Source organism: Capsicum annuum, chromosome 8 (genome assembly GCF_002878395.1).
Source record: "Capsicum annuum cultivar UCD-10X-F1 chromosome 8, UCD10Xv1.1, whole genome shotgun sequence".
NCBI classification, from domain to species: domain Eukaryota; kingdom Viridiplantae; phylum Streptophyta; class Magnoliopsida; order Solanales; family Solanaceae; genus Capsicum; species Capsicum annuum.
In genome coordinates, this window is record NC_061118.1 from 153,499,216 (window position 1) to 153,525,527 (window position 26,312).

General features: G+C 37.4%; 2 protein-coding genes across 3 annotated transcripts; one reads left to right on the plus strand and one right to left on the minus strand.

Annotated features, from left to right (window-relative positions):
* The first annotated feature begins 433 nt into the window (after positions 1-433).
* LOC107854884 (long chain acyl-CoA synthetase 6, peroxisomal) lies at positions 434-15,482 on the plus strand. 2 transcript variants are annotated; one of them, XM_016699881.2, is made up of 23 exons: positions 434-824; positions 4,459-4,519; positions 4,711-4,788; positions 5,198-5,269; positions 5,367-5,448; positions 5,803-5,908; positions 5,986-6,062; positions 6,825-6,869; positions 6,980-7,066; positions 8,755-8,844; positions 8,960-9,039; positions 9,123-9,216; positions 9,517-9,605; positions 9,916-10,004; positions 11,486-11,615; positions 11,738-11,856; positions 13,503-13,626; positions 13,718-13,804; positions 14,080-14,183; positions 14,258-14,343; positions 15,004-15,090; positions 15,200-15,286; positions 15,381-15,482. In XM_016699881.2, exons 1-23 carry the CDS (start codon positions 707-709, stop codon positions 15,477-15,479), a joined length of 2,091 nt encoding a protein of 696 aa, XP_016555367.2. In that variant the 5' UTR covers positions 434-706; the 3' UTR covers positions 15,480-15,482. The 2 variants fall into 2 exon arrangements, with proteins under 2 accessions (XP_016555367.2, XP_047250631.1); XM_047394675.1 differs by lacking the exon at positions 434-824 and adding an exon at positions 1,205-1,809.
* Positions 15,483-16,279: 797 nt separating this feature from the next.
* On the minus strand, positions 16,280-26,298 carry LOC107854883 (aminopeptidase P2). The gene is made up of 13 exons (XM_016699880.2): positions 25,573-26,298; positions 25,015-25,140; positions 24,757-24,876; positions 23,798-24,073; positions 22,413-22,585; positions 21,837-22,091; positions 21,114-21,265; positions 19,641-19,831; positions 18,988-19,096; positions 18,541-18,695; positions 17,676-17,768; positions 17,047-17,127; positions 16,280-16,567 (listed from the first exon to the last, which is right to left on the minus strand). Exons 1-13 carry the CDS (start codon positions 25,900-25,902, stop codon positions 16,496-16,498), a joined length of 2,133 nt encoding a protein of 710 aa, XP_016555366.2. The 5' UTR covers positions 25,903-26,298; the 3' UTR covers positions 16,280-16,495.
* Between the last annotated feature and the right edge of the window lie 14 nt (positions 26,299-26,312).

Genomic DNA, 26,312 nt, shown 5'->3' on the forward strand with positions numbered 1-26,312 from the left:
TATTTTATCACATCAAAGTTACCAAATTATTTTTATAACAAAAGTTACTCAACTTTACGTGAACCTCACAAAGTCAATCAATATATTTCTAACAAAAGCCACACGAATACTGCATGTGTATTCTTCCACTAATGTACTAGTATAATGTTTTTAATTATAAATAATAATCTACTTAACTATTTTTTCTTTTGGTTCCCATTCGGTATTTGGTGCCGGCCCGACTAATTCATTAAGATGGCAGTGCTTTCACTCATCCAGCCCTATCCACTGAATAAAGTAACCCATCAATTGCACCACAATCTATGTTGATACCTAACTATTTCGATACACTTTTATGACTTTTTTTCATTCAATAAACAATTTACTACGTAGTAGTATTATTTCAACATGGCTCTTTGTATGTAGCTTGCAAACGTTAGCAAGGACCCATTCTTTAACCTCTTCTGGCAAAAATTATAAATCAGCAGCTGCTAAATTGCGACCCTTATCTTAAACTATTCTCTTCTTCCTCCCACCCACCCCCCCACCCACCTTGTCACATTTATCGATTAGCGTGCCAATAATATCTAATCTATATCTCTATATATTTGAACACGTTATAATAAACACAACTCAGCTTACGTTAAAAATCCTTAAAATAGAGTACTAGTATTATATAGAACGGGGTATTTTTCTGAAGAAACAAAAAAGATAAAAATATTTTTCAATGGAATCAGCAGCAGAGCGAAGGTTGAAAGCTATTCAAAGCCATCTTGTTCCGGCCGATGATGATGGATCACTCTCATCGATCCGTTCAAATCCAACTGCTGGCGAATTTTTGCTTGGTACTTTTCACTTTCTCATTACTCATTTTATGTTCTTCAATTTTATTTAATAATCGCAATGTTTGGGAAAAAACAAATATTAGGTAAACAGACAAATGGGGGAAGAATCACCTAGTGTTCTTTTGGTCTCTGATCTGTTCGTTTCTTTTATATAGGCATAGAGTGTAGATGTGATATGTGGAGTTGTATGGTGGTGAATGGAACTTTTCAAGATTTGTGAGAATACCCAGATCAGAAAAGTGTTTTTTTTTTTTTTTTTGGTGGGGTGGGTGGGAGGAGTGTGTGTGTGGTTATGCTTTGTGGTTTCTGGGACCCTTTATTGGATATTGACTAAAGTTTTTTCTTTTTATAGCTTTCTCATACCCAATTATTAAAAGGGTATTGTTAAAAAGTTGAGAATATATTAGAGCTCTAGTTTTTGTAAATTTTATTCCTGAGGATCTTGAGATTTAGCTATCAGTGGAAAAGTCATCTCTCTTTTTGTTTTTTGGTTAATAATAAGCATGTGTACCCTGTGTTGAGAATATTTTTTTTGAAGAAGTATAAAAGGATTTTTTCTTCTTTTTTTGTATACGTGTATATATATATGTAAAGTCGACATTGTATTCTTGTTCCCTTTTGATAGCTGATGGAAAATTCAAGTTTTATTTGTTGAATGTTTGACGTCTTGCGATTCATTCAATGTTGAATAGAAATAGTCAACTAGTTTATAATTGCACCTCTTTATAGTAAGTTCATAAAATCTCAGATTATGAAGGAGAAGAAAATAGGATTTACAGAATTACCTATAGGAAGGCAAATACTATCCATATTGATAGATAATAACCTTCTTGAAGTCATTCCGTCAGTGCAGAATACCTATGGCCTTCTCTGCTTTTTATGCTTTCATCCAGATCGGAATAGTGGTCAGCAGTTTTGGTTATGCTTTGTGGTCCGGGACCCTCTATTGAATATGAATATACTGATGGATGGAAGGTGTTGTCTTGTAAGACCACTGACTTGAAAGTCTTTCTTTTTATACCCTTCTTTCTCATTTCAAATTATTAAAAGGGTATTGTTAAAAAATTTGAGAATATGTTAGAGCTTTAATTTTTGAAGATTTGATTCCAGAGGATCTTGAGGTTTAGCTATCAGTGGAACAATGATCTCTCCTTTGGTTTCTGGAAGGCAAATATAATCCATATTGATAGATAATAACCTTCTCCCCCCTTCCTCCCACAGAGGAGAAATATGGAATTAGAGACAAGAGTGGTTTTGATGTTGTGGGAATTATTTCTTTCCTGGCAGTTTTCTACTAGGTGTTTCTGTTGGCCTGTAAGAATTTTTGTTGGATCACAGGGTGTTCCATGCTAGTCCTACGCTGCAGATTGAGAAAATGCTTTTTTTGTGAACTGCATTGCAGAGGAGGAATATTTGTAAGTTTTTAATGTCCGACAACAGCGGAAAACGCTCTTACACCAGACCGAGCAGTAGTGGTAGCCAGCCTCATGTCGAGGTAAATATTCCGAGGTACATTGCTGAGGAAATCAGCGAGCGGGCACTGAGAGAGTCGATGTCTATTCCATTCCCTTGTTTGGTGTTTGAGTTATGGAGAGCTTCGGATGTGCCACTTTCACAGATATTGATCAGTTGGTTGAGGCCATCCGTGTATCCTAGAACTAAGGCTCAAGCATGACTAGTACTCTGAAGTCCCTAAAATAGGCCAATAATAAAGAAATTTGAGATAAACCTACTCCTAACCAGAAATTATCCCCTAACCAACATGCAATTTATATTGCATACCATCTATTCGAGCTAAGTGTAAAGAAAAGAAGACTGTAACCTACCTTAGGTCCGAACAACAAATCTCGAACCATCACACGGAAGCCTTGCCCTTCCGCAAAGCCTCAGTTGCATTGCGCAAACTATTGGGATCATGAGTTTTTGTGGAATTGTGGGTTAGGATTGGTAGGACCCTTGTGGTCGGGCCCTTCGCCCGACCCTGCGCATAGCGAGAGCTTAGTGCACTGGGCTGCCCTTTTTTTAAAGAAGAATATTTTGAAACAAGTCCTATGGAATTGCATAATAGGTGATGCTTTGAATACCTCGGTCTCCACAAAATGAAATTATCATCGTCTCCTGCCGTTCTCTTTCTTTTGTGGGAAGGCTAGGTTCTCAATTGTAGTCTTCCTCCACAGTAAATTGCATAATAGGTGATGCTTTGAATACCTCAATATCCACAGAGTGATATTATCATCATGTCCTGCGCCTCTTCTCTCGTGGGAGGTTAGATACTCAATTGTAGTCTTTCTTCATAGTTAATTGACATTTTACAACATTCATTATAGGATAAGTTGGCTCTATTCCGCTCAAGTGATATACTCTAGATAGATACTCAAGGTGGAGATAGCTAGGGTTTGACTTTGTTTTTCTTTTTGGGAGAATAAGGGTTTGAAATTGCTTTTTGAGGCATATTCGTCAATCTCAAACATATAGGTACAGTTTAGTAACTCTCAGTTTGAGTTGCGTAAGTGGATCTTTGCATTCCACTACAGCATCTCCTTCAACAAGCATCTTTCGTTGCACTAATATGGATGCATTGAGTAGAAAATAGTTTCCAAGACTCTAATACACTTCTCAATGAGAGCCTTTGTCACGGAGAAAAACTATCATTCAGACTTTTAATTTAAGCTAAGAAAGTGAATCATGTAGATTCTCACAGAATTCAAGCTTTTAAAGATAGCTTTAGTCATGAGGGCTTATTGGCCGATGAAGTGGGAGGAGAACCATGAGGCATCATGTTTAAATTTTGAAGGAGGCAAAAAATATTTGTTCACTTCTTTTCATATGTCTAAGCCTTGGGGAGCAAAGTTATCGGGGGTGTCAGTTCTGGTGGAGGATAGTAGGTACATGATGGAATGTTCATGGTGCACACTAGCTTGGCCCAGATACCACCACCATCTTCAAAAAGAAAAAGAGACCGTGTTGCTCACAAAAGGCACCCCTGTGATGAAAAAGAAAAGAAAGCACATGCACGATGATTGTACTTCCTTCCCTTTTAGAATCATATTTGTTTATTAGTTTAGAAAGAATTGAAGTAGTCTCGTGTACTGATACCTTCATGCTAGGTATATGTGCAAAGTTATTAGCTGTCTGGAACTGTAAGCATTCTATCCTCAGTTTTCTAGTTGAATATTGATTATTACTGGAATATAGTACATACCCGGTAACATGAGTCCTGATAATCTCCTGTTGAACGTGTGTGGTCCTTATTCTGTGCAAGGAGTATCCTAAAGTAACGCAAGTTTAACTTATAAACAAACTTTACTAGATGTATAAAGGTGGGTAAACATATTGTGATGGTTCTCTGAAAACTTGTGAGCTTCGGTTTGGAGATTGTATATTCTGTCATACTAGTTCTTGTGCTCTCCTTTAACCAGATCTACGATTCTAATGTACAAAAAGAAAAGAAAAATAGTTACAAATTTGCCTGCTATTTTATATCTGACATGCTATGGTTTTGCATAAACTACAGCACATCTTGCTGCCTTTTATGGAGTGGCTTTCTGCTTTTCATTTTTTTTTGGGTTCATTCATTGCTTTGTTATTCTTTTTCATTGTTTACTTGGTTAATCACACATTAAATTATGATCAGGTCAGGGTTTCAGCGTAGTTCTTCCTGAGAAATTGCAGACAGGAAAATGGAATGTGTATAGGTACATGCATTTTCTACTTCAACCGTGAGATACACAGTTGTTTCTTTAATGACATGTTCACAGGTGTGTATGCACGTATAATGCACACATTCACTCGCATACAATATCTCTATGGGTAAACAGCATATGTAATTAGTTATGCTTAATTATAACTTCCCAAGTCATGAGGAACTAAGTGATGATTATTACAGATCTGCACGATCTCCTCTGAAGCTTGTTACTAGATTTCCTGATCATCCTGAAATTGGGACAGTACACGATATCTTTGTGTAAGAATCTTGTCTACAGCTTCTTACTTTTAATTGCTTTAAATATAAAGAAGAGTTAGGCCCATACCTTGTATTCTGCACTTTGAGATACTGCATACATAATTTGACTTGCCGTGCCATTTACAACAACAAACCCAGTATATTCCCACATAGTGGGGTCGGGGGGTGGGGTGGGGTAAGATGTACGTGCCATTTACTTGCACAAATTTGTTTTTTAATTTCTTTTCCATACTTGGTGTGCGGTGTAGTAATGATTACCGCGACAATAGTATCTCATCGCACATTGTATACACTCTTATTTGAATTGTTCGTAAAGGAGATATGGATATGCTGCTTATCTTTTATAGTATTGTCTGCATTCTTTTGTTGAGTTCATTTTCCGTTTCATCTGATAGTGTTTTGTGTTCAGAAATTCGGTTCAAACCTTTCAGGATTACAAATATTTGGGTTCACGCATTCGTGTAGATGGAACTGTTGGAGAGTAAGCATTTTTACTGATTTAGCAATGTGTTTTTGGGTGAGATGAATTGGAGAAGTTTTCTAGTTACTCATTTATTTTTTCATTTTCTACGTCATAGGTACAAATGGATGACATATGGAGAGGCAGGGACTGCTCGGACTGCAATTGGTTCTGGATTTCACTATTATGGATTACAACCGGTATGTCAATCTCGGACCAGTACGTATTCGTAAATTACACACATTCATTTACACCAAAGAAAAAGATCTCCACATCACATATTTCCGAACCTCCTTGTTCTTTTTCAACACCAAATAGGATAGCTCTGTTTATCTTTCTCAAAAAAAGGGTCATCTTCTTTCTCAAAAAGGATAGCTCTGCTTATTTGGGGTAAGTTAGTCTGATAACCTCATTATCTTGTTTGATTTCTGGACGTTGAAGTTTTTCAGATTAACCCTTTTATAGGTCAGTCTATTTGACTCAGACAAGTGTACCATTGTACTTCAATGACAATATAATTAATCATTTGACCTTTTCCAATTTCGATGGACCAGGGTGCTCGTGTGGGACTTTACTTCATAAATAGGCCTGAGTGGATGATTGTAGACCATGCCTGTTCAGCATATTCATATACTTCAGTCCCTCTATATGACACTCTTGGTGTGTAGGTGGCCTTCTCATGAAAGTTTCCTTTGACTGGTAATATATATTAAACTTGTCATGTTTTTCTTCTGCAGGTCCTGATGCTGTTAAATATATTGTCAATCATGCTGATGTACAAGCCATTTTTTGTGTGCCAACTACCTTGAACACGGTGAGTGAAATTCCTCCCCCTAAACCGTGTATGCTCATTTAACGTGCTTCCAAATCACATCAGTATGAGCCATTAATCTTAACCTTGTTCTGATCAACTTGAGTTCTTATACACATAAACCATGTGAAAAAACTTTTGAGGACTCTGTTAGAATTGCTCATAGTCTACTAATATCAGTTTGAGTAAAAATTGCTAAAATACCCTCTCAGTAGCATGTTCATTTTGAGTGATAATCGTTACTAATAAAGTGCTTCACAGTCAAAGAAACCTCTCCAGTTATTATTTGATGCTAAGCTTTAAAAGTCTAAGAAACTCCTCGAGCTACGGTTAATGACCTTTTAAGATAGTGAACTGATAGAAGACTCAGTTTTACACTTCACTCTAGTCCTTATTTCCAGTTCATTTATAGTTATTTAGCTACCTTTCCTTTTTCATCTTGCCTGGTGATATTGTTATGTTTCTCCATTCCTCTGAACGCTGAAGGAAAAGGAATATCCTGATTCCTTGTTTTTCAAGTTTCACATCCTTTTAGCTGTTTGCTTCTCCCAATTTTAGCTGGGTTTCATCTGTAAAAGGATCCATATGATTATGTTTGGAAGCCTAATGTAATGCTGGCACCTAAGTTTGTTTTCTCTGAGACTACAATAGTTAATTTTATGCTTACCCAATTTGAGTTTTTTTTTCTATAATCATGTTTGTGTTAATGGTGAAAACTTGTTGAAAGTTCTCGATTGTCTGACATGTCTTTCATGGAACTTTCAGTTGTTGACCTTTTTATCAGAGATTCCATCTGTACGTTTGATTGTGGTAAGAGCTACTGCTTGTCCATTTTAGGTCTGATTTTATATTTTATAATATGTACACAGCAGCATGTTATGGTTTTTTTGTTAGTTAAGCTACTGTCTTTGATGGTGTAGGTAGTGGGTGGGATAGATGAACATCTCCCATCTCTTCCATCTACAACAGGAATGAAGCTCATATCGTACACAAGGCTTCTGAGCCAGGTGCATTAAATAATATTCATAAATAATTATTACTTGGACCGTTTATGCTTTGGACTTGGTGGTGTCAACCTGAAGTCGGTGGGATATATTTGGTAGATGTTACCTCCCTCCCTGCCCTCATTGACCTCACCTTTCGAGCTAGATTTTGCCTTATGTTTGATAGTGAAGGAACATCATCAGACAGGAGAGACCAGTTTTAAGATGCCATTTATGTTGTGGATCTTCTCTTCTTTCCTTTTTCTTTTGATCAAGTAAATGTATTTCATTCATAACCATGGCCAAATTGGTCGTATACAAGATTCTCTACAAACACCGTCCAATCGTCTGCACAAGAAACTTTTTTATGTGCACCAAAAGAAAATAAGGAGACGGAGCTACTTCTCAACCGGAAGAAACTCGCCTATACTCCTTCAAAAGCTCTCCTATTTCTCTCTCGCCAAACAACCCACATTAATGCAAGTGGAACAAAATTCCAGCCCTTCGTCGTTTTCTCCTTCTCCTGTTCTTTCAACAAAACAGCAGATCTCTCAATAGTTTTTGACATCACCCGGAGAGTCCCAAACCACCTAAACATAATCCACCAAACGTCATGGTTGTTGGCCCACTATGAAGAAGAAGATGATTCATGTTCTCTCCTGCCTCCTTACAAATGTAACACCAACTGACGCAGACAACCTTTCGCTTTCTAAGGTTTTCTGCTGTCAAAATCACCCCTCTAGCTGCTGGCCAACTGAGAAAGCACATCTCTTCGACACCTGAGGGATCCATATTGCATTACATGGAAGAAACATGTTCCTCATCCCTTCTCATAAAATACTTCACAGTGAACGAGTATTCCTCGGGCCCCATCATTAAGCATTGAGATTATCCACCAAATTGTTTGCTTATGTAGTAAGGCTAACAGTCTTTGAAAATCAGTCATGTCCCAATCGTAAATTCCCTTCTAAACCTCAAGTCCCGTAAAGTCTCCACCTTGATTCCCCCTAATAGGCGGAATCAAGTCTCCTTGGTAACCAAAGATATTCTGTGCAATCTTTGAAAATCATCTTTCGGAAGTGTTTCTACACCACCTGTGTCCCTAAATAGCAAGTCTCCTTCCGTTTCAAACCTTGAATGGTATATTTTTCTAAAAATAATAATCTCATCCCTTCAAGATATTCTTCCACACACCACAACCGTAAGGCAAAGTGACATCCCCCCACCCCCTCACCACACACACACACACACACACACACACAAGGCTTGTACCTCCACCCCGAACTTCCAAAAGCCATTTGCCCAATAAAGCTTTATTTAAGACCTTTATATCTTTAATTCCAAGACCTCCCACTGCACCAAGTGAAGTTTGTTATTTTATTTTTGTTCTAGCAAAATTAATTTGCTTTGATTTTTTTTTTAAAATTCCTTGTCACCTAGCTTCCTTCTGTCTTTATATGCGTGTTTGTGAAGGACCTTTGGGTGGGGTGGGGTAAAGTAGGCCTTTCTATTTTGAATCTATTGAAGTAAATATTTTTGACCTGAGAATTACTTTTATGTTGTAACAAAGTTGTAACCAGAGTTTGTTTAACCTGTCTAATGTGGTGTATTCTCTCTACTTTCATGTCATTAACTCTTTCTCCTAGATTCCAACAACTTAACTATACTTCTGTATAAACTTTACAATGACTGATCTACATGCTTGCCAACAGGGCCGCAGCAGTATGCAACCCTTTTGCCCTCCCAGGCCTGAAGACATAGCTACGATATGCTATACAAGCGGTACCACGGGGACACCAAAGGTATTTGCTTATACTTCTTCAGCTTCAGAATTTGCTAAGTCGACCAGTATCTGTAGTAGTTATTTCTATTGTTAACAAGATTTTAACTATTTCCATTTTTTCCCTTCGATGAAAGGGTGTTGTATTATCCCATGCGAACCTGGTAGCAAGTGTTGCAGGCATGACCCTTGCAATCAAGTTTTATTCATCTGACATGTGAGTTAGCCTAAAAATGTTTGTTCTGTATGTATATTTGATTTATTCCTGATTTTGTGTGCACTATGTGAATATTTTTACAGATACATATCCTATCTTCCCCTGGCGCACATCTATGAACGTGCCAACCAAATTTCAGCGGCATATTTTGGTGTTGCTATTGGATTCTACCAGGGGGTATGCCAGTTAATTGAATATTAAATACTTATTTAGTCTTAGTTTCTTGTTGTACTCTTGTTTTCTTAGACCTCTGATCCTGGATTCATGATGAGCAAATTATGTTTGATAGAAGTGCCTTTTTATAGTTCATATGTAGCATTTTTGCTAAACAAATTGTCATGCTTTAGGAATATTTGTTTAGCTCTACGCTAATTCAGTTTATGAAGTATTAGCACTAAAAGGGATCCTATAGACATCACTTAATTCATTGATCTGTTTTGCCCAGCATTACTTACCATTAAAATTTCTACTCTGCAGGACAATCTGAAATTGATGGATGATTTGGTGACACTTAGACCTACTGTATTTAGCAGTGTTCCTCGTCTTTACAACAGGATATATGCTGGGTAATATTTATGTGATGTGCTAAATAGTGTTTATCTTTTTTGTTTTTTGGTTAATTGGGTGTCCAGTCAGCTTTGCATGCACCTCGACTAATTCCGCGGGGTATCTGTTACCTCCACGTACCGCTGTCCATCAAGGCTTGGACAGATAGGGAGAAGTCACCAAGTGTTTTTGAATCCGCTGGATATTGAACCTGAGAACCTCATGGTTCTCAACCCACTTCATCGACTACGAGGTCACACCTCGGGTGTTAAATAGTGTATAATCTTTGTAGACCGGTGTCTTACATTTTGCCAATCTGCTTCATTATAGGATCACAAATGCCGTACAAACTTCTGGTGTACTGAAGCAGAGACTATTTCATGCTGCCTACAACTCCAAGAAGCAGGCTGTGATGAACGGTGAGTTACTTCAACTTTTTGTGACACTTCTCTGGTTGCTTTAGATGATTGAGAGGTACATTCATCTAGAAAAAGATGATCCCTCAATATCATTATGTTATGCAACACATTGACTCCTGTCTATTACTGCTAGAACTCTGTTTCTCCTTGCTCAACAACTCATGTACTACATCACATATTATTCAAGAGAACTTTTGTGGCTCAATTCTCAAATTGAGCATGCACACTTCATGAATCTAGAGCACTTCTCGATAACGAAGAGAGAAGTTGAGATGAGTTTCCATCTCGTCTTCCTTTCGCAACACATTGTTTGGAAACCTGTCTCATTCTCATGATATGGCGACCCAATTAACATTTTTAAATGTTTAACCAATGGTGCCTGCCGTAAGTTTTTTTAATTCCTAATATTAGACTAGAACTCGTTGGAAAAGTTAAAGCATAAAAGAGGAGAACAGAGTATAGGCTTTCTTACCTATTTCAATCTTTTTTTAGCGAGGCGGAAGGTTGTAGGCGTTGAGCTCTTATTGGGCATTTGATCAAATGATTATTTATAGTATTTGCTATTTGAAAGATTGTCCTTTTTCATATTACTTGATTACCTATAACTGGAAAAATATCCAATGCAATATTTTTTTTCAATAACAGTTGAATGTCTTACAAGTTAGAGCATAAAAGCTGTGATGTACTGGCATGTCATTCAGTGTGCGTTGACTATGAGCTCTTATATTTTCCTTCGTTTCTTTGTGGAGAGTGCTAGTTTCTGAGCTGTTATGGGTGAGATTAGATCAGATTTTATCTTATTGTATTTTCTTTTAAAAGGACTTTGTTTTTTGAGTTGCCAGACTAAAGCTCATTTACATGATAGAAATATAATTTACTGTTCATGCCACAAAGCTGAGTCTGATTCCGTGCTGTTGTGCAAACTGGCAAAAGGTTTAAATTAAGTCTAGTGTGCTTAAGCTTTTAGATGAAAGTGAATTTACTTTATATCCGCTAGTAAGTGTAGTATGTACAACCTGGAAAGACTAACACTCTCAAGAGATTCCCTTTTAGTTATTCCAAGTCCCTTGAGAGTAAGGGTCTTGGACTAATCCATTTATCAAGCAGTAGACCACCCAAAACGAGCAAGGTGAAAGGTACTTAGGCAATATAAAGAAAGCTATATGGTCATGCATTGGTTTATAATTGTTATTACTGGCTTGGACAAAATCTTATGTTATCCCATTTTGTTTGTTGATTTTATGTTTTTCTTAGACTGTTACTAGTCCTGAGCCGGGGGTTATCGGAAACAGCCTCTCTACTTTGTCCGAGGTAGTGGTATGGACTGCATACATTTTACCCTCCCCAGACCCCACTTTGTGGGAATAGACTGGGTTTGTTGTTGGATTTTTGAGTGCAAACTAGCAGTACATACTTTTGCTTACTTTTGTGACCTATATGAGTTTTTATATCGCTTATTATACAGAATCTCATATTTTCAGGTAGAAAGCCGTCACCAATGTGGGATAGGTTGGTGTTCAACAAAATAAAGGACAAACTGGGGGGGCGAGTTCGTATTCTGACCTCAGGTGCCTCACCACTGTCCCCTGACGTGATGGAGTTCTTGAAAGTGTAAGTTGACCATTATTACTATTCTAAATTACTGGAAGATTTTATTCATCAAATTCTTGCTCTCGTTGGTGCTGAGCACTACAAGTAGTTGGCTATGTTCTGAATAAATTCCTTCCTTGTAGATGTTTTGGCTGCCAAGTAATTGAAGGGTATGGCATGACTGAGACTTCGTGTGTCATAAGCACAATGGATGACACTGATAACTTAACTGGTCATGTTGGTTCTCCGAATCCTGCATGTGGTGAGGTTTTGACTAATGATGACATCTTATCATCTTCTTTGCTGTCACTAGTTATGGTTCTTGATTTGATTTCCCTTCCATATTATTCGCCTTGTCGAGCTGAATTTTAGGCTGTTTGAGGCATAGAAAAGGTTTACATGACCATTGGAAGGTCAATAATTGTTTATAGAAGCTTAACAACACGGGATCAATTCATGAAAAAATTCCTAATTGTGAAGCAGTCTAGGATGTCGAAGATTTTTCCACCAAAAAGTTTGTGGCTGATAAGTATCCGAGAAACAAGAAGCTTGCAAGAGAGTTATGGCTTAAAATTTTAAAATGCGAACTGGTGTAATATGCAGAAGTAGTGCTGATTGATGAGACGCAGGAGGGTGTGAATGTAAAATTGGAGGTTTGGAGGCAAACCATCGAATCTAAGAGGTTCAGGTTGAGTAGGTCCAAGACGGAGTATATGGTATGAAAGTTTAGCGACTCGAGTCAGGAGGACGAAGCGGTGGTGAGGTTGGATTCCCAGGATGTTTGTAAGAGGGATAGTTTTAAGTATCTTGGGTCTATGATTCAGGGGAATGGCGAGATTGATGAGGATGTCTCTAAACGTATTGGAGCAGGTTGGATGAAGTGGAGGCTCGCCTCGGGAGTGCTGTGCAATAAAGGCAAATTCTACAGAGTGGTCGTCTGTCCGGCCATGCTGTATGGAGCGGAGTTTTGCCAGTCAAGAACTCCCACGTTCAAAGATTGATGGTGGCGCAAATGAGAATGTTGCGTTGGATGTGTGGACTTACTAGAGGGGATAGAGTTAGAAATGAGACTATCAGGGAGAAGATGGGAGTGACTTCGGTGGAGGACAAGATGTGAGAAGGAAGACTGAGATGGTTTGGACATGTGATGAGGAGGGGCACGAATGCCCCAGTTCGTAGGTGTGAGAGGCTAGCTTTGGATGGCTTTAGGAGGAGTAGAGGTAGGCCAAAGAAATACCGGAGAGAAGTGATTAGACATGACATGGAGCAGCTACAGCTTACTGAGGACATGACCCTAAATAGGAAGGTGTGGAGGCCGCGGATAAGGGCAGAAGGCTAGTGAGAGTGTGTGGGTTGTAGCAAGGTGTCAGGAGAGCTCTTGTGAAGCCGGGTTAGTAATCCTAGGACTGTGTCCATAAGTAGGAGCTTCTAGTCAGGAGAGTTTGGGTGTGGTGGGTGTCTTTGGTCTGTGAGTGTATGTTACTACAAGGTGGGTGTCCTATTTCTTATTTCGTATTGCTCGTATTTCTCTTAGTTCGTATTTCTCTGATATCTATTTTATTATTTTTTATTCCTTATTTCTGTTATGTCATCCATCCCCACCTCTCTACTTCTTCGGAGGTAGCGGTATGGACTGCGTACATTTTACCCTCCCCAGACCTCACTTTGTGGGAATACACTGGGTTTGTTGTTGTTGTTGTTGGTAATATGCAGAAGTACCTTGCACAGAATGCCATGGTACTATAAGTGAACTGCACATTCCCATCTTGAATTTGCGAAAGTGTGTGTCAACTTTCTTTTGTGTGGTTCCTGCTGCTCTATTGCTTTTGCAGCCCTATATTAAACTTAATGATTGCTAAAGAAAAACTGTAATTGAGTTGAACTTGTGTATGACACTGCTATTTTCAGAGATAAAGCTCGTGGATGTTCCCGAAATGAGTTACACATCAGAGGATCAACCTCATCCTCGTGGAGAGATTTGTGTTAGAGGCCCTATAATTTTTGAAGGCTATTACAAAGATGAAGTGCAGACGTACATACCTTTTGCTCATTGATATTTCATTTTCTTTTTGTCATTGATACGAGTTTATCCAAGATGATTTGCCTGACCTAGTAGTTAACAGGAAGGAGGTAATTGACGATGACGGTTGGCTGCATACTGGTGATATTGGATTATGGTTACCTGGAGGCCGCTTGAAGATTATTGACAGGTAGAATCTATTTGATGTGATTAGGAGAGACAACCTTAGATATTTTTAATGTGAGATACAAAACAACTTTCTCCCACCCCACCGATATATTTCTGGGCACCAAGTGGTTGACAAGGATTTTCTGTCAACCCCACCATTTCCATCAAATAAATTGTACAATGATGTAATTACATTGTTCTGAACTTTCATTTGGCCCTTTTGATATTAAACCATCCATCTTTCTGCGCCTTAATTGTCTTACATGGTAGAATGTTCTGAATGCTTATTGTGGACAGGAAGAAAAATATCTTCAAGTTGGCGCAGGGTGAATACATTGCCCCTGAGAAAATTGAGAACGTTTATGCTAAATGCAAATTTATTGCACAATGCTTCGTCTATGGTGAGCAGATTATAAGATTCTCTTTTACGGAATCATTAAACAATGTCCTTCACTCACTGTTGCTACATTCACAGGTGATAGCTTTAATTCCTCTTTAGTAGCGGTAGTTTGTGTAGAGCCAGATGTCTTGAAGGAATGGGCATCATCTGAGGGAATCAAGGTAACTCTTAATTTTCAACATTGCATTTACATCTTGTGAAATGCTTCACTTAAAGCAAACTTGAGTGGAGGTCATCATTAGAGTTTCGTGTTGCATTACATTTACCTTCATATTTTGAGTGTGCCATCTTTAACTCTGCACAGAGCACATGAGCTGCGGCCCCAACACCACGTTTGTAAAAATAAATAAATCACAACTTGCTTCTAGAGCTTCCCCTAAAATATACTGGTAATTCATGTCTGGCTAACTTTTGATCCTGCTAATGGCGTATTTCTATACATTCCTATGGTCAAGTGAAATCTAGGAAATTGACATTTATGTCACTAAGCACAATAAAATATGTAGTCACCATGTTACGTAAAGCCACTAAAGCAAATACAATACTTCCAAGTGTCAGTGAAACAATAAAAACGTCTTGATGCTTTTCATGGAATACATCACTTCATCCCAAAAGAAGAAACTTCTTAAATATAAACTTATCGCATATCTAAAACTCATTAGTTACAAAAAATTAGTCATCTGACCTGCTCTTCAGAATTTAGTTTTATCATATATAGCTGTAAACAAATAAAACTTCAGGCTATGGTGTTGAAGATATTTGTCTGTCATTTTCTGAGAAGCTAGTTGATCCATTTCCCTTTGTTGATGTGATGTCTCCAGTATGAAGATTTGGGACAACTTTGCAATGATCCAAGAGCAAGGGCGGCAGTTCTTGCTGAGATGGATGCTGTCGGAAGGGATGCTCAGGTAATTTATTTTACTTTGGCTTTCTTTTACCTGGGTGTGAGTTTCTTAAAATGCCAATTGAATCTCTCAGTCGATCAGCAAATGATGCTCTCTTTTTACTGCTATACAGTTGAGAGGTTTTGAATTTGTAAAAGCTGTAACATTGACTATCGAGCCTTTCACAATTGAAAATGGTCTTCTTACTCCCACGTTCAAGGTAATTGACTTTGTCTCAATGTTTAAACTTTAAGGGGGGGAGGCATGAATATGATTTTGCTGATGTACTTTTTCTACTCTGTTCCAATTTCCAGGTTAAGAGACCGCAGGCGAAGGCTTATTTCGCCAAAGCTATATCTGATATGTATAATGAGCTTTCTACATCAGATCCAGCATCCCAGAAAGCACTATGACCTTAAAAAAAAAAAGCAACCGAGAAGGCTTCAGCTGTTCACCCCTACTTTCCATTCTTCGAAATAAATACCAAACAAATGATTATTGTAGAATAGAAAAGAAAGCTCACAGGATTTATTGAGTCTCGAGTTAATAGATTTCTTCTTGTAATGTGCACGGTGTCCAAATAATATAAATTCACCATAAGTTTTTCTGAAGATATAAATAGTTTTAACCTTTGATAGTTGATGGCAATGTTGTCAATAAAGCATGTAAAAGGGGATGAATCTTTGAAGAATTTTAACACCGTATTCTACCATTGGTGGCGGAAATTGCTCTCGCTAAACGATTAAAGGACCTCTGGACACTATTTTCTAAAATTGTCTCGAATTTTTATCTGAATAATAGAGTAGTTGCTGATACTAGAAACATTGTGTACGTTTTCCCCATATTTCCCATCCCAACTGCATTATGCAGCATTTGGCTGCTATCTGTCCATCAAGCGTCTGAGTGCCTCACATCATATATCGATGAACAAGCCTACTTTGAGCAGCCATTCTTGTAGGCGGAAGGACAGCCTAAGACGGCAAAAACCAGTTCCAGTATCGGAGGGTGGAACGCATTACAAATGTTATGGCTGGTTGAAGATCGGATAGCAAAAAGGTGTTGGATGCATCTAGGTTGAGATTGTGCTCCTGGAATTACATAGTAGTACAACTTATAAGGACGAAAAGTTAATGATTGAAAAGAGAACTGAGCATATTGCTTTATGCCTTATAAAATGACAGCGTGACACAATAAACTCATTCAGGCGCATGGATTTGGCTTATAGCCTACAACACAATATTGTATATCCTTTAACGTCCTTAATAATGCTAGACGTTCATGGTATATTGTACAATAAAGTTCATTGACCTGTCTAGAACGTATATCAGTAGCTGTAACTCTTAATTATCAAATTATTGATCTCCAATGTATGTACAAGAATTGATGAATGATGGAACATCGTATTATTGACAGAGTAGGTATACAGGAATTACAGCTTTGTAAGAGGCTGTGTGTTGTTCCAAAGCCATTGACGTGCAGAACCATCCACCAGAGGTGAAACCTAAAGATGATCTCCAGTTAGCTAATAGCAGTCTTAAACATCAAAAAAGCAACCACGAAAATTTAACTATTTCACTTGGCTTTCTGGACCGAGGAAACAGAAAACAGGTGTTGTACACATTATCATTCACAAACAACTATGGTGACGAAAGAGCAGCTTCTTAAAACCTCAGCAATTCTACCCCCTCAACCTAAAGCAGATGACAGCACAATAACAGCATATGAGGAATCATATGCCAGCAGCACCAGTGAACTGCTACGACGCAACAACATGACCTGGACTCTATGATATTCTAGATTACAGTGCAAAGTGATTGCGCAGGGTTTTCTTTGCATGGAATATAATCCCCGCTTGGTAGTCAAGTGAGGTTTTTGTTCATTTTTTTTTATCAAGAAAAAAAATAAAATTGTGCTCATTTTATACAGAACATAACACACATCATCGGAAGAAGAACAAAATAAATCCTCTTGGATGCTTACCTTTTCCCAAACTTGCAAATGGTAACTATTTAGCCACTCTACTTCCACAACAGAGAGCAAAGATATGTCCACCAATTTAGTCTGGATGATGGCAAGCAAAAGATAGTCATATCAGTACAAATTATTACAGAAGAAGTTGAAGCATTGAGCCTACACTCCAGAATGAGTTGATTGATATCAGTGCAGGTCACAAAAACAGAAGGGTAAATAATGGAATTCCTTTATCAGTTTTCTGAAGACGGATACGAAATCTTAATTCGTGACCCAAACTTTATATACACTCAAACATGATGAGTGTTTACTCTATAGGATTGGCAAATGCATGAGATATCAAATAAAAAACTTAGTTTCCTGCACTCTATGACGTAGTTATTTCTCAGTGGTTTATCTCTGTTGCATCCACAACTCAATGATAATTTCTGTGCTCTTTGAATTAGTAAGTTCCCTAAAGCCTGTTCCTAATTTACATGGCAGGGACTAAAGCAGAAATAAACAGATTGACCTTGCCACCTGAGTCTGCAGTAGAAACTGTACAGCCTAGAATTGCCAAAGCCAATTTTCTCGTGTTTAACAGCATATGTAAAATTCATTAGTAAAAGCAAAGGAAGATCAATTATGAGCTGTCTTACCTGTATGGGAACAAAAGTCAGCTTTTCAAATCCCAGATATCCTATTCCTCCAAAACGATTCGGTGTATCTTCCTCTTTAACATAAAGAAGATTCTGAATAACAAGAGTGTTAAAATCAGATAACACAACGAAAACCAGAAGTAACTTTCTGAGGTAACTTGGGCATTGGAAGGATAAAATGTCTACACTACAAACCACAGAGTAAGTAATGCCATAGAGCATTAAAGAACAGCGTGACGTCCTGACTGAATTCTTTTACAATCAAATAGAAAGACACCTCATGCAGAATATGAAGCTCAACATGTCACTTCTATAGTTCAAGTTTTTACAGGAACATCGTTATTTTTTCTGTGTCATATTCTTCTTTTACAAAGATGGACATTTTAACACCAGCTTTTATCGAAGATTCATCTTTAGCTTTAATTAATGAACTTGATCTAAAACTTTAGCAACCAATGAGCTCTTAAGTTCCAGATCTTCAGGTTCCAACAGAAAATAAGCAAGTGTAGACGCTCATATGTTTCAACTTATAAACCAATGGAGGTTTTAACATCAGATTTTAGCAGTCTATCTACTAGAGAACCTGTATAGAGAACTTCTCTAAGGAGAAAAGAATGAGAAGCTTCACCAGGAATCCATTCCAAATAATACAACAACAACATACCCAGAGTATTCCCATTTCCCACAAAGTGGAGTCTGGGGAAGGTAAGTGTACGCAGTCCATACCACTACCTCAGATGATCCAATAGACCCCCGGCTCAGGACAAGTAACAATCCATTTCAAATAATAAAACATTAAAACGACTAGAGGTACAAATAGTTTTCAATTCTTATATGTATGGATACAGAGAAATGGGTGAAGTACCTCAATTCTAATGCCAAAATTATGGTCTTCATAGTAACCTGGTTCATTGCTGACAATCATGCCTGGCAACAAAGGTGTCAAATTTCCAAAGCGGAAACTAATACTATGTGGGCCTTCATGAACATTAAGTGCAGCTCCAACACCATGCCCAGTTCCTAGAGGAAATAAAGAGATCATGTTAGGAAATAATGTCAGTTACTAAAAGCTCCTAATATGATAAGAAAAGGGAAGCCCGGTGCACTAAAGCTATCGCTATGCGCAGTGTCCGGGGAAGGGCCCCACCGCAAGGGTGCATCGAACGCAGCCTTACCTTGCATTTCTGCCAGAGGCTGTTTCCAAGGCTTGAACCCGTGACCTCCTAGTCACATGGCAGCAACTTTACCAGTTACTCCAAGGCTCCCCTTCGCTCCTAATATGATAAGTAATCAGAATTTTGAGCACACTTACCATGCCGGTAATCAAGGCCAACTTTCCATAAGGAAGACCGTGCAAATGCATCCAACACAAAACCAGGGGTATTCTCAGGGAAAACTGCTTGATCAAGTGCTATGTGGCCCTGAAAATGTTTTAATCAACTACAACAGTACAGCCTATCAAAGCAATTATAGAATCACTTATCTAGCAATGCCACAAATTGGGTTACCACAGAATACCAAGAACAGAACACCAAGACATGTACTAATAACATTTGAAAATGGAAACTTGGAAGGAATGCCATTGACGATTTGATATTTTACCAACAACATTTACTTTAACTTTGCAAAAATTATGAGATAGTTTATAGGTTCCTTTCACTGTTTCCCTACTCAATCCATCCATTACATCTAGTTGACCCTTAAGCTTGAGGGAATCAGAAACCATTGTATCTTTTTTGAAACCGCTGAGGATCTGGTGAAGCCAATTCTTGTGTTCGGAAGTACCAACTCAGACCTTAGATAATTGAAATGTAAGTATGCCCGTCAGAATTGAACAAGATCAAGTTCCCTATCAGTAAGAATTTAAATTGAAGAACAATCCAATTCAAGAATAACTCCACCATACTCCCATCTTAAGTATAACATATTCATATTGTACCATTGCTGGCAGAAAGGTATAGTTACCTGTAGTACTCGGGTGAAACATTCTCTTTCTCTTGCCGATGGTTCACCAAAATGAACTGTCCTCGTAATGTCAGTTGTTCCATCAATATATTGGCCTCCGCTGTCTAAAAGGAAGAGTTTCTTCCCATCCACAGTGCTACAACTATCTGACTCTGGCTTGTAATGAATTATAGCACCATTGGCACCCGAACCTACAGGTAAATTTAGTAGTTATGAATATGACTAGGGAGATAGACCAACTTGTCAATAATTATGCACTGCCTTTGATCATTTTAAGTTGATTCAGACATTTCTTCTATCGGTATCTCAAAACAAGTGATCTATAATTGTGGTGGACATTCTTCCAGAACGGAAAATTGAAAATCAATCTATTATGGAAAACTATGACTAGGGAAGTGTCGAACATCAGAAAAAAAGTCAAATAGGAAAAAGTGTGCATACTTAACAAACTGTCAAGTAGCAATTTCTATCGTGACCTTTACCTGATGGCCACAGAGCATTGAATGCACAGGACATGGCTCTGAACATAATGGGAACCATAAAAGTTTTTCCATTATAGGACGAATTCAAGATTTCTTGAATTTATATGGACAATAAGACATAAGTGAACCACTGAATGAGCAGAACCCAGAGAAAAGCTAAAGATAAACTACCATAGTAATTGTGTTGGTGAAATCAAATCAAGATGAGTATTGTATAATATTTTTTTGGAATCTACAGTGTGAGAAGGACAATGCAAAATGACCCATTAACAAAAATTCACCATTTCATCCCAAAGTCATCAGCTACTCCCTATGTCCCAACTTTCAGAATACAGTCCACCACCAATTTTTTTTATCAGGTAGTCCAACATTTTCAGCATGAAAATAGTCTCATTCTCCTCAAAAGGAAGTGCCGATACATTAAGATAGTGAATACTTTTAAAGGAATACCTCTTTCAATTCAGGTTTTTCCTATATTTTATTCCTTAGAAGCACAAAAGTCAAATGAGTGGCCACACATTTTGCTAGCTAATACTAATGTATTGCATTTCATCTCCTCTAAACATAACTGCTAGGCCAAAAAGGAAATTATCAGTTTGGGATGGAGGGAATACAAATGTTTCCTACTGCCCTTGACCATTCAAAAGTACATTTAGATCGCCCAAAAGTTCTATGAAAGCTCTTCAACTATAATAAGCCTACGCACAAGAGGGAAAACCAAAAAGGATATGGCTTAGAAATTAGAATGATTCTCCTACTGACAACGTCAATAGAAATATGGAAAACAAAGGCCAAAGAAACAAATTTCCATCTCCAAAAGGTCTAATACATTTTCTCTTGAAACGAAGCTGCTGTTTTTTTATTTTTATTTTTTTGAGAAGACAAAGCTGCTATTACCATCCAGTAAAAGTCTACAAAGACAAACACTATCTCTTCACTACTATTTAAATTTTGCAATTCAGCTCAATCATGATAATAGAAACTAACATACCACTTATGGTGTCGAAGCTTGTATCGAGAAAGCCATCTTGGTGTGAGCGAAATTCAAGAAGTTTGTCAGCAACTTCTACCTCTGTCAGAACAGCACCTCTTTGGATTTCATCCTCCAGCCAAGCCCAAAATTGAGCTAATGCAGCCGCATCCCTGCATCAAAAGATGTGTATTAATTATCCATTAAGCCATGCTACTTGAATAAGCATAGTAATCAGTCAAAGTAATTACATAATGCTCCACCATAATAGGCCAAACAAAGAATGAACTCTATAAAGCTATGCAACTCTATCTCATACAGGAAAAAAGTTCAGAGTAATGGATTTCCATTGAATAGAAGAAACTGATTAAAGTCGCAGTAATTATTATTGTAATATGTTTACCAATAAAACCTTCATGTATATCCCAATAAGGTTTCAATGAAGTTTCACTGCGGAAATGGATATGGAGATTTGACACAGAGGAGTGATCTCTCTAGAGGACAGTCATTTCAGACAAAAAGGGAATACAGGAGGAAGGATGATAGGAAATATTATACTGACTCTTGGGGGGAGACTGTGGAGGGCATGATGGAAGTGTTGGAGGACTTCTATGGCAGCAACATCGCATATAGACTGGGAAGTGGTGAAATAGTACGCTTTTGGAAACATAGATTGTGAGACAATAGGTGGTAGTTATTGACAATTGACATATGCTTAAAAGGTTGGACTGGATTTCAAGTTACCTTAGATGGCAGTTACGCATCCCTTCTAACTCAGAATCATTTTTGACAGCTTTACTCAGAGCGACGGGAGAACTCCTATATACTGCACATGGTCCCCCAGATTGACCATTGGAATCAAGGTTGGCAGTCCTCTTCTTCCTGCTTTTAGTTGCAGAATTCCAAGGATATTTGTAACAAGCTGCTTCATATGCATTTGCAATAGCAGCATTGACCGATGAAGTGTCCAACCAAAGGTTTGCACCTTTTGCTGCCAAACTGAAACAAGAAATTCCAGAGTCAAATATTATCGTGGGGAAAACTCTCTCCAAAAACACACTATATTACTAACGTTTTGGTTGTTGAAGTGTTTCATCTATTATAAACAAGATCCATAAAATAATGCACCATGCAAAATATCTTCATTAGCGTTTAAGTCTAGGGTGTAGTTTGTAGAGTTGAACATTCATACGCTGAGATAATCATATACACAAGCTTCTCGCAAGCAGTACTCACTAAATAAATAGAACTATAGAAGAGAAGACAGATTTTGCAATTCCAAATAAAAATATGCAGCAAAACCTAGTGCTTCAAAGTCACCTCTCAATTTCAGAAAGAATGGATTCATATGCTCTTAATTCTATGCCAGCATTCGTCAGGTGCTCCATAACTTCAGGTGTTACTTTAGTATCATCAACGAACAATTTTGCTCCATCTATCTCCACAACTAAATATGCATACATGACTGGTGAATGTTGGACATCATTACCTCTCTGGAGACACAAGTAAATAACTAAACAAATAAGCAGCTTACAGGTAAGTAAAGACGCAACTGAAAGCAATTTAAGTCATATTCAACTGATATCCAAAATAAGAAGGTGAAATCTAGACATAGAGCCTGCTTGGATTGGTTTATTTTAGGTGCTTTTAAGATAAAATAGCTTATAAGCATTTTTGTAGTGTTTGGGTAAAGATAAAACGGTACTTTTAAGCACTTATTTTTAAGCCAAAATAACAAAAATAAGCCAAAGGGCATATTATAACTTAGGATTCCTGACTTATGGCTTCGGCTTATAAGTCATAAGCTATAAGCCCATCCAAACAAGTTTATATGCCTCCCAAGGTTATAAATATCTTGAGAAATAGAAACTAAAACCAACTATTGGCAGTTAAAAATTAATATTCTTGGAAGAAAGAAAATTATTAGCAATTAAAATTACAACGAATGCACGAAGTAACCATTTATAGGGCAATCATAATAAAAAATGCTTACAGTAATACACATGCTAATGTCATCTTTTCAAAGGATTAATCGGTTTGCAGACAAAAAAAGATTTTGAATGGTCTAAGTAGTACCAAATTATATTTATATTGTTGCTTCAAATATTTAACTATGCTAACAGATACTTTTTTGATAACCAGATATGCTAACAGATAAAATACATAATCACCAAAATATTTTTGTACCGTGAATACTGCAAGGGATGATGATCTTTGGAAAGAAAAACTTTTAACACCAAGTTTTAGAAATATAGATTTGGTCATCAGAATGAAGCTGGTTCCCTGAAATTTTACTGATTAATAGAATTTGATGACTAGTCTTATAAACTTATCAAGGAAAAAGAAGGAAAATTGATCATTAGAGCTTGTGTAAAATATTCAAGATATTGTTCTTGAAGCTTTGCCATTACAGGAAACTAAGAAAACACAATTGAAGAGAAAGATAAGAGACTTAAAAGGATAATTATGGGGAACTCAGCTGAGCTCCATTTTCAGATGAGTAAGATACTAGATGTAAGAACTATTGATAGTTGTACATATATTCCAAGTTAACTGGATTTACAACAAATGAGGATAGTTTCTTCCTACCCCTCAGACCAAAATATCTCATACGCACATGAATCTGGGTTACAAATGATCTGTTGGTGCACATATGATCAAGTAAAACTTAACAAAGATTTTAAAGAACATGTAAAGAGGATTACCAAGTTCAATAGCCATGCAATTTCGTCGAGCATGGAGATAACAATTGCCGATGCACCAGCATTTCTTAATTCAGATCTCAAGCATGAAAGCTTGGATGGCACATCTACACCAGCATATTTTAGGTCATGCAATCTAATTGGTTCCTTTGGAGGCTTTGGCCTTGACTCTTTCCAAATTTCATCTACAAGGTTGAAATCATACAATAAGACCAACTCATGGTTCCCTTTAGAAATGTCCTCTTTGAATTCTTTTGCAGCATCAGATGAAAAAAGAAACTGTTCCCTTCATCAAAACAAAGAGAATTGATATAAGAGGAAAGAAAATTTAAGGTTATTTATGATTCAATAATGCCAAAGCAAATAGAAAAGTGTCTGCAAGATTGACAAATTTGAAATTTTGAACCAGAAGAGGTGAAATAGCATTAGAAGCACCAATCATCAATAAATACAAAAGTGACTGTCTTATAGGCAATGATAACCATAATACAGCAATCAAGTACTAAAAGGTTAGCAAAAAGTTTTGGCGAACAACTTTAGGTATTGACCGAATTGGGAATCCATTTAGCACCATCACTAAGGTTTCAGAATGGACTTCACAGTCTCGAGGATAAAAGGTAGACGTTTAAGTTGCCTTTCAGTTGTTAGTTCTATGGTATCAAACATATAAGAATGTCCCAAAATGGAAGAATTTCATATAAGTTGTGACGAAGGAAATAACCTACGACCAACCAACAACAACTATGCCACAGTCTCAAACAAATTGAGGTCGGCTATATGAACCCACAGTTCTTCATTTAAGCTCAACTCATATCATCATCATAACAAATAAAATAAAAGCATATTTAGAGAACATCTGCCTCCCCCCCAATAAGTATACATATCCTCATTCCAGTACTTGTTTTTACTGAAACTTAAAAAACAAATTCACAAATCCGAAAGCATATTTGAACATTACTTACAGGATCTATACCGATCCTGCAACCAGGTTCTAAGACAGTATTAAGCCACTGACTAGGAGTAGGCACCCCCATGTTACCGGCTCTCATGAGATCCCAACTAGAGTTCAACTGCTTCTCAGCCTGTTTACACACACCAAAGAGAAGAAAAAACTAATTAGAACACGACAGTATCCAGTAAAGATGCCAACCAAACCGTTCTGCTTGCTTCCATCGAGAAAATGATCAGTAAAACTAAAGCGCCATGCATATAATACAAACCTGTAAAAAGTATCGCCCATCTGTCCACAAGGCTGCTTTATTCTTGGTTACAACCGCAGTGCCTGCACTTCCCGTAAATCCTGATATATAGACTCTTCGCATATAACATTCAGCAATGAACTCACTCTGCAAATTAAAGCAATTTACATTTAGCAAAACTTGAGAAAGTAAATGATGACATAAAGGAGCAATTTTATTAGAAACAGAGAATATTAGAACAACAGCTACCAAAAAAGAACAGATTTTGCAAATCATCAGGCTCTGATACCAATATAGTAACATTATCTTCAAACTGAATTACCAGACCTACTCATAAAAACAGCATCAATACCTTGAAAAAGCAGTAGATTTTCCAAAGAACACTACAAAAAGGCGAAAAATAATACGCCATTAAAAAGAAAAAAAAAAATTATCAGCGGCAACAACTTATTTAGGTCCACTGACAAAACAAGCAACAATCTTTACTCAAACAACTCAAGAACATCTCAAACCAAGATTTCTAACCCCCTACCCCCTACCAAGGACCCTTGAATTCAAGAGAAGCAAAAGAACACAAACCTGATGGGCATCTTGAGAAGGAATAATATAAGCATCAATATTAACACCAGGCCTAGTAAAGATCTCACGAAGAGCACGAAGCTTGTTATCCTGTTCCTGTCCGCCGCTACCCTTTTTCTGAAATTCCGAGGAAGGCTTAGCAGTGATGGAACTGGAGCTTCGGACAGTAAAAATGGAGTGATTTGGAGATTTCTTGAGAAATCTGGGGCAGATAGCGAGTTTATGGAAAATGGGAAGGGAGAAAGAGAGGAAGCGGAAACTTCGAGGTGGGTAATGGTGGAGTTTGGAAGAGCAAGTGAGCATGGTGGTGGAAGCTGCCAATGAATCCATTGTGAGGGAGAGAAGATTGGGAGTTGTTCGGAGTAACAGTGAAGGAAAAGGTAAAGAAGAAGAAGAATGGATAGAGTTGTTCAAACTGCTGGAATCTTATTAATTTGGGAAACACTTTTGTCTAAATATTATTGTCAGACAGACAAGTGTACTTTTGATATGATAAGTGCTTACCAAGATTCCTTCCATTAATATTTGTTTAAACAAGAAATTCATTTTAAATATTTATCAAGTGCACAAAATACTAGTATTAGTTGATTAATTAGATATACTAGTTATTTTTTAGATGATAATTCACCTATACCAAGTACATGATATGATATTAAATTTCATTCCAAGAACACAAATAAATGTGATAAAAACAAAAATTGAGTTACATCTAAATAATAATTGTTTACACTCATTATTGA

Coding starts and splice junctions, on each gene's coding strand:
- LOC107854884 (XM_016699881.2), top strand. CDS start 707: ATGGAATCAGCAGCAGAGCGAAGGTTGAAAGCTATTCAAAGCCATCTT. Junction 5,270..5,366: donor GTAGATGGAACTGTTGGAGA/GTAAGCATTTTT, acceptor TCTACGTCATAG/GTACAAATGGATGACATATG. Junction 15,287..15,380: donor TTCTTACTCCCACGTTCAAG/GTAATTGACTTT, acceptor TCCAATTTCCAG/GTTAAGAGACCGCAGGCGAA.
- LOC107854883 (XM_016699880.2), bottom strand. CDS start 25,902: ATGGATTCATTGGCAGCTTCCACCACCATGCTCACTTGCTCTTCCAAA. Junction 25,141..25,572: donor CTTCTCAAGATGCCCATCAG/GTTTGTGTTCTT, acceptor TTTAATTTGCAG/AGTGAGTTCATTGCTGAATG. Junction 21,266..21,836: donor ATGCGTAACTGCCATCTAAG/GTAACTTGAAAT, acceptor CTTTTGATGCAG/GGATGCGGCTGCATTAGCTC.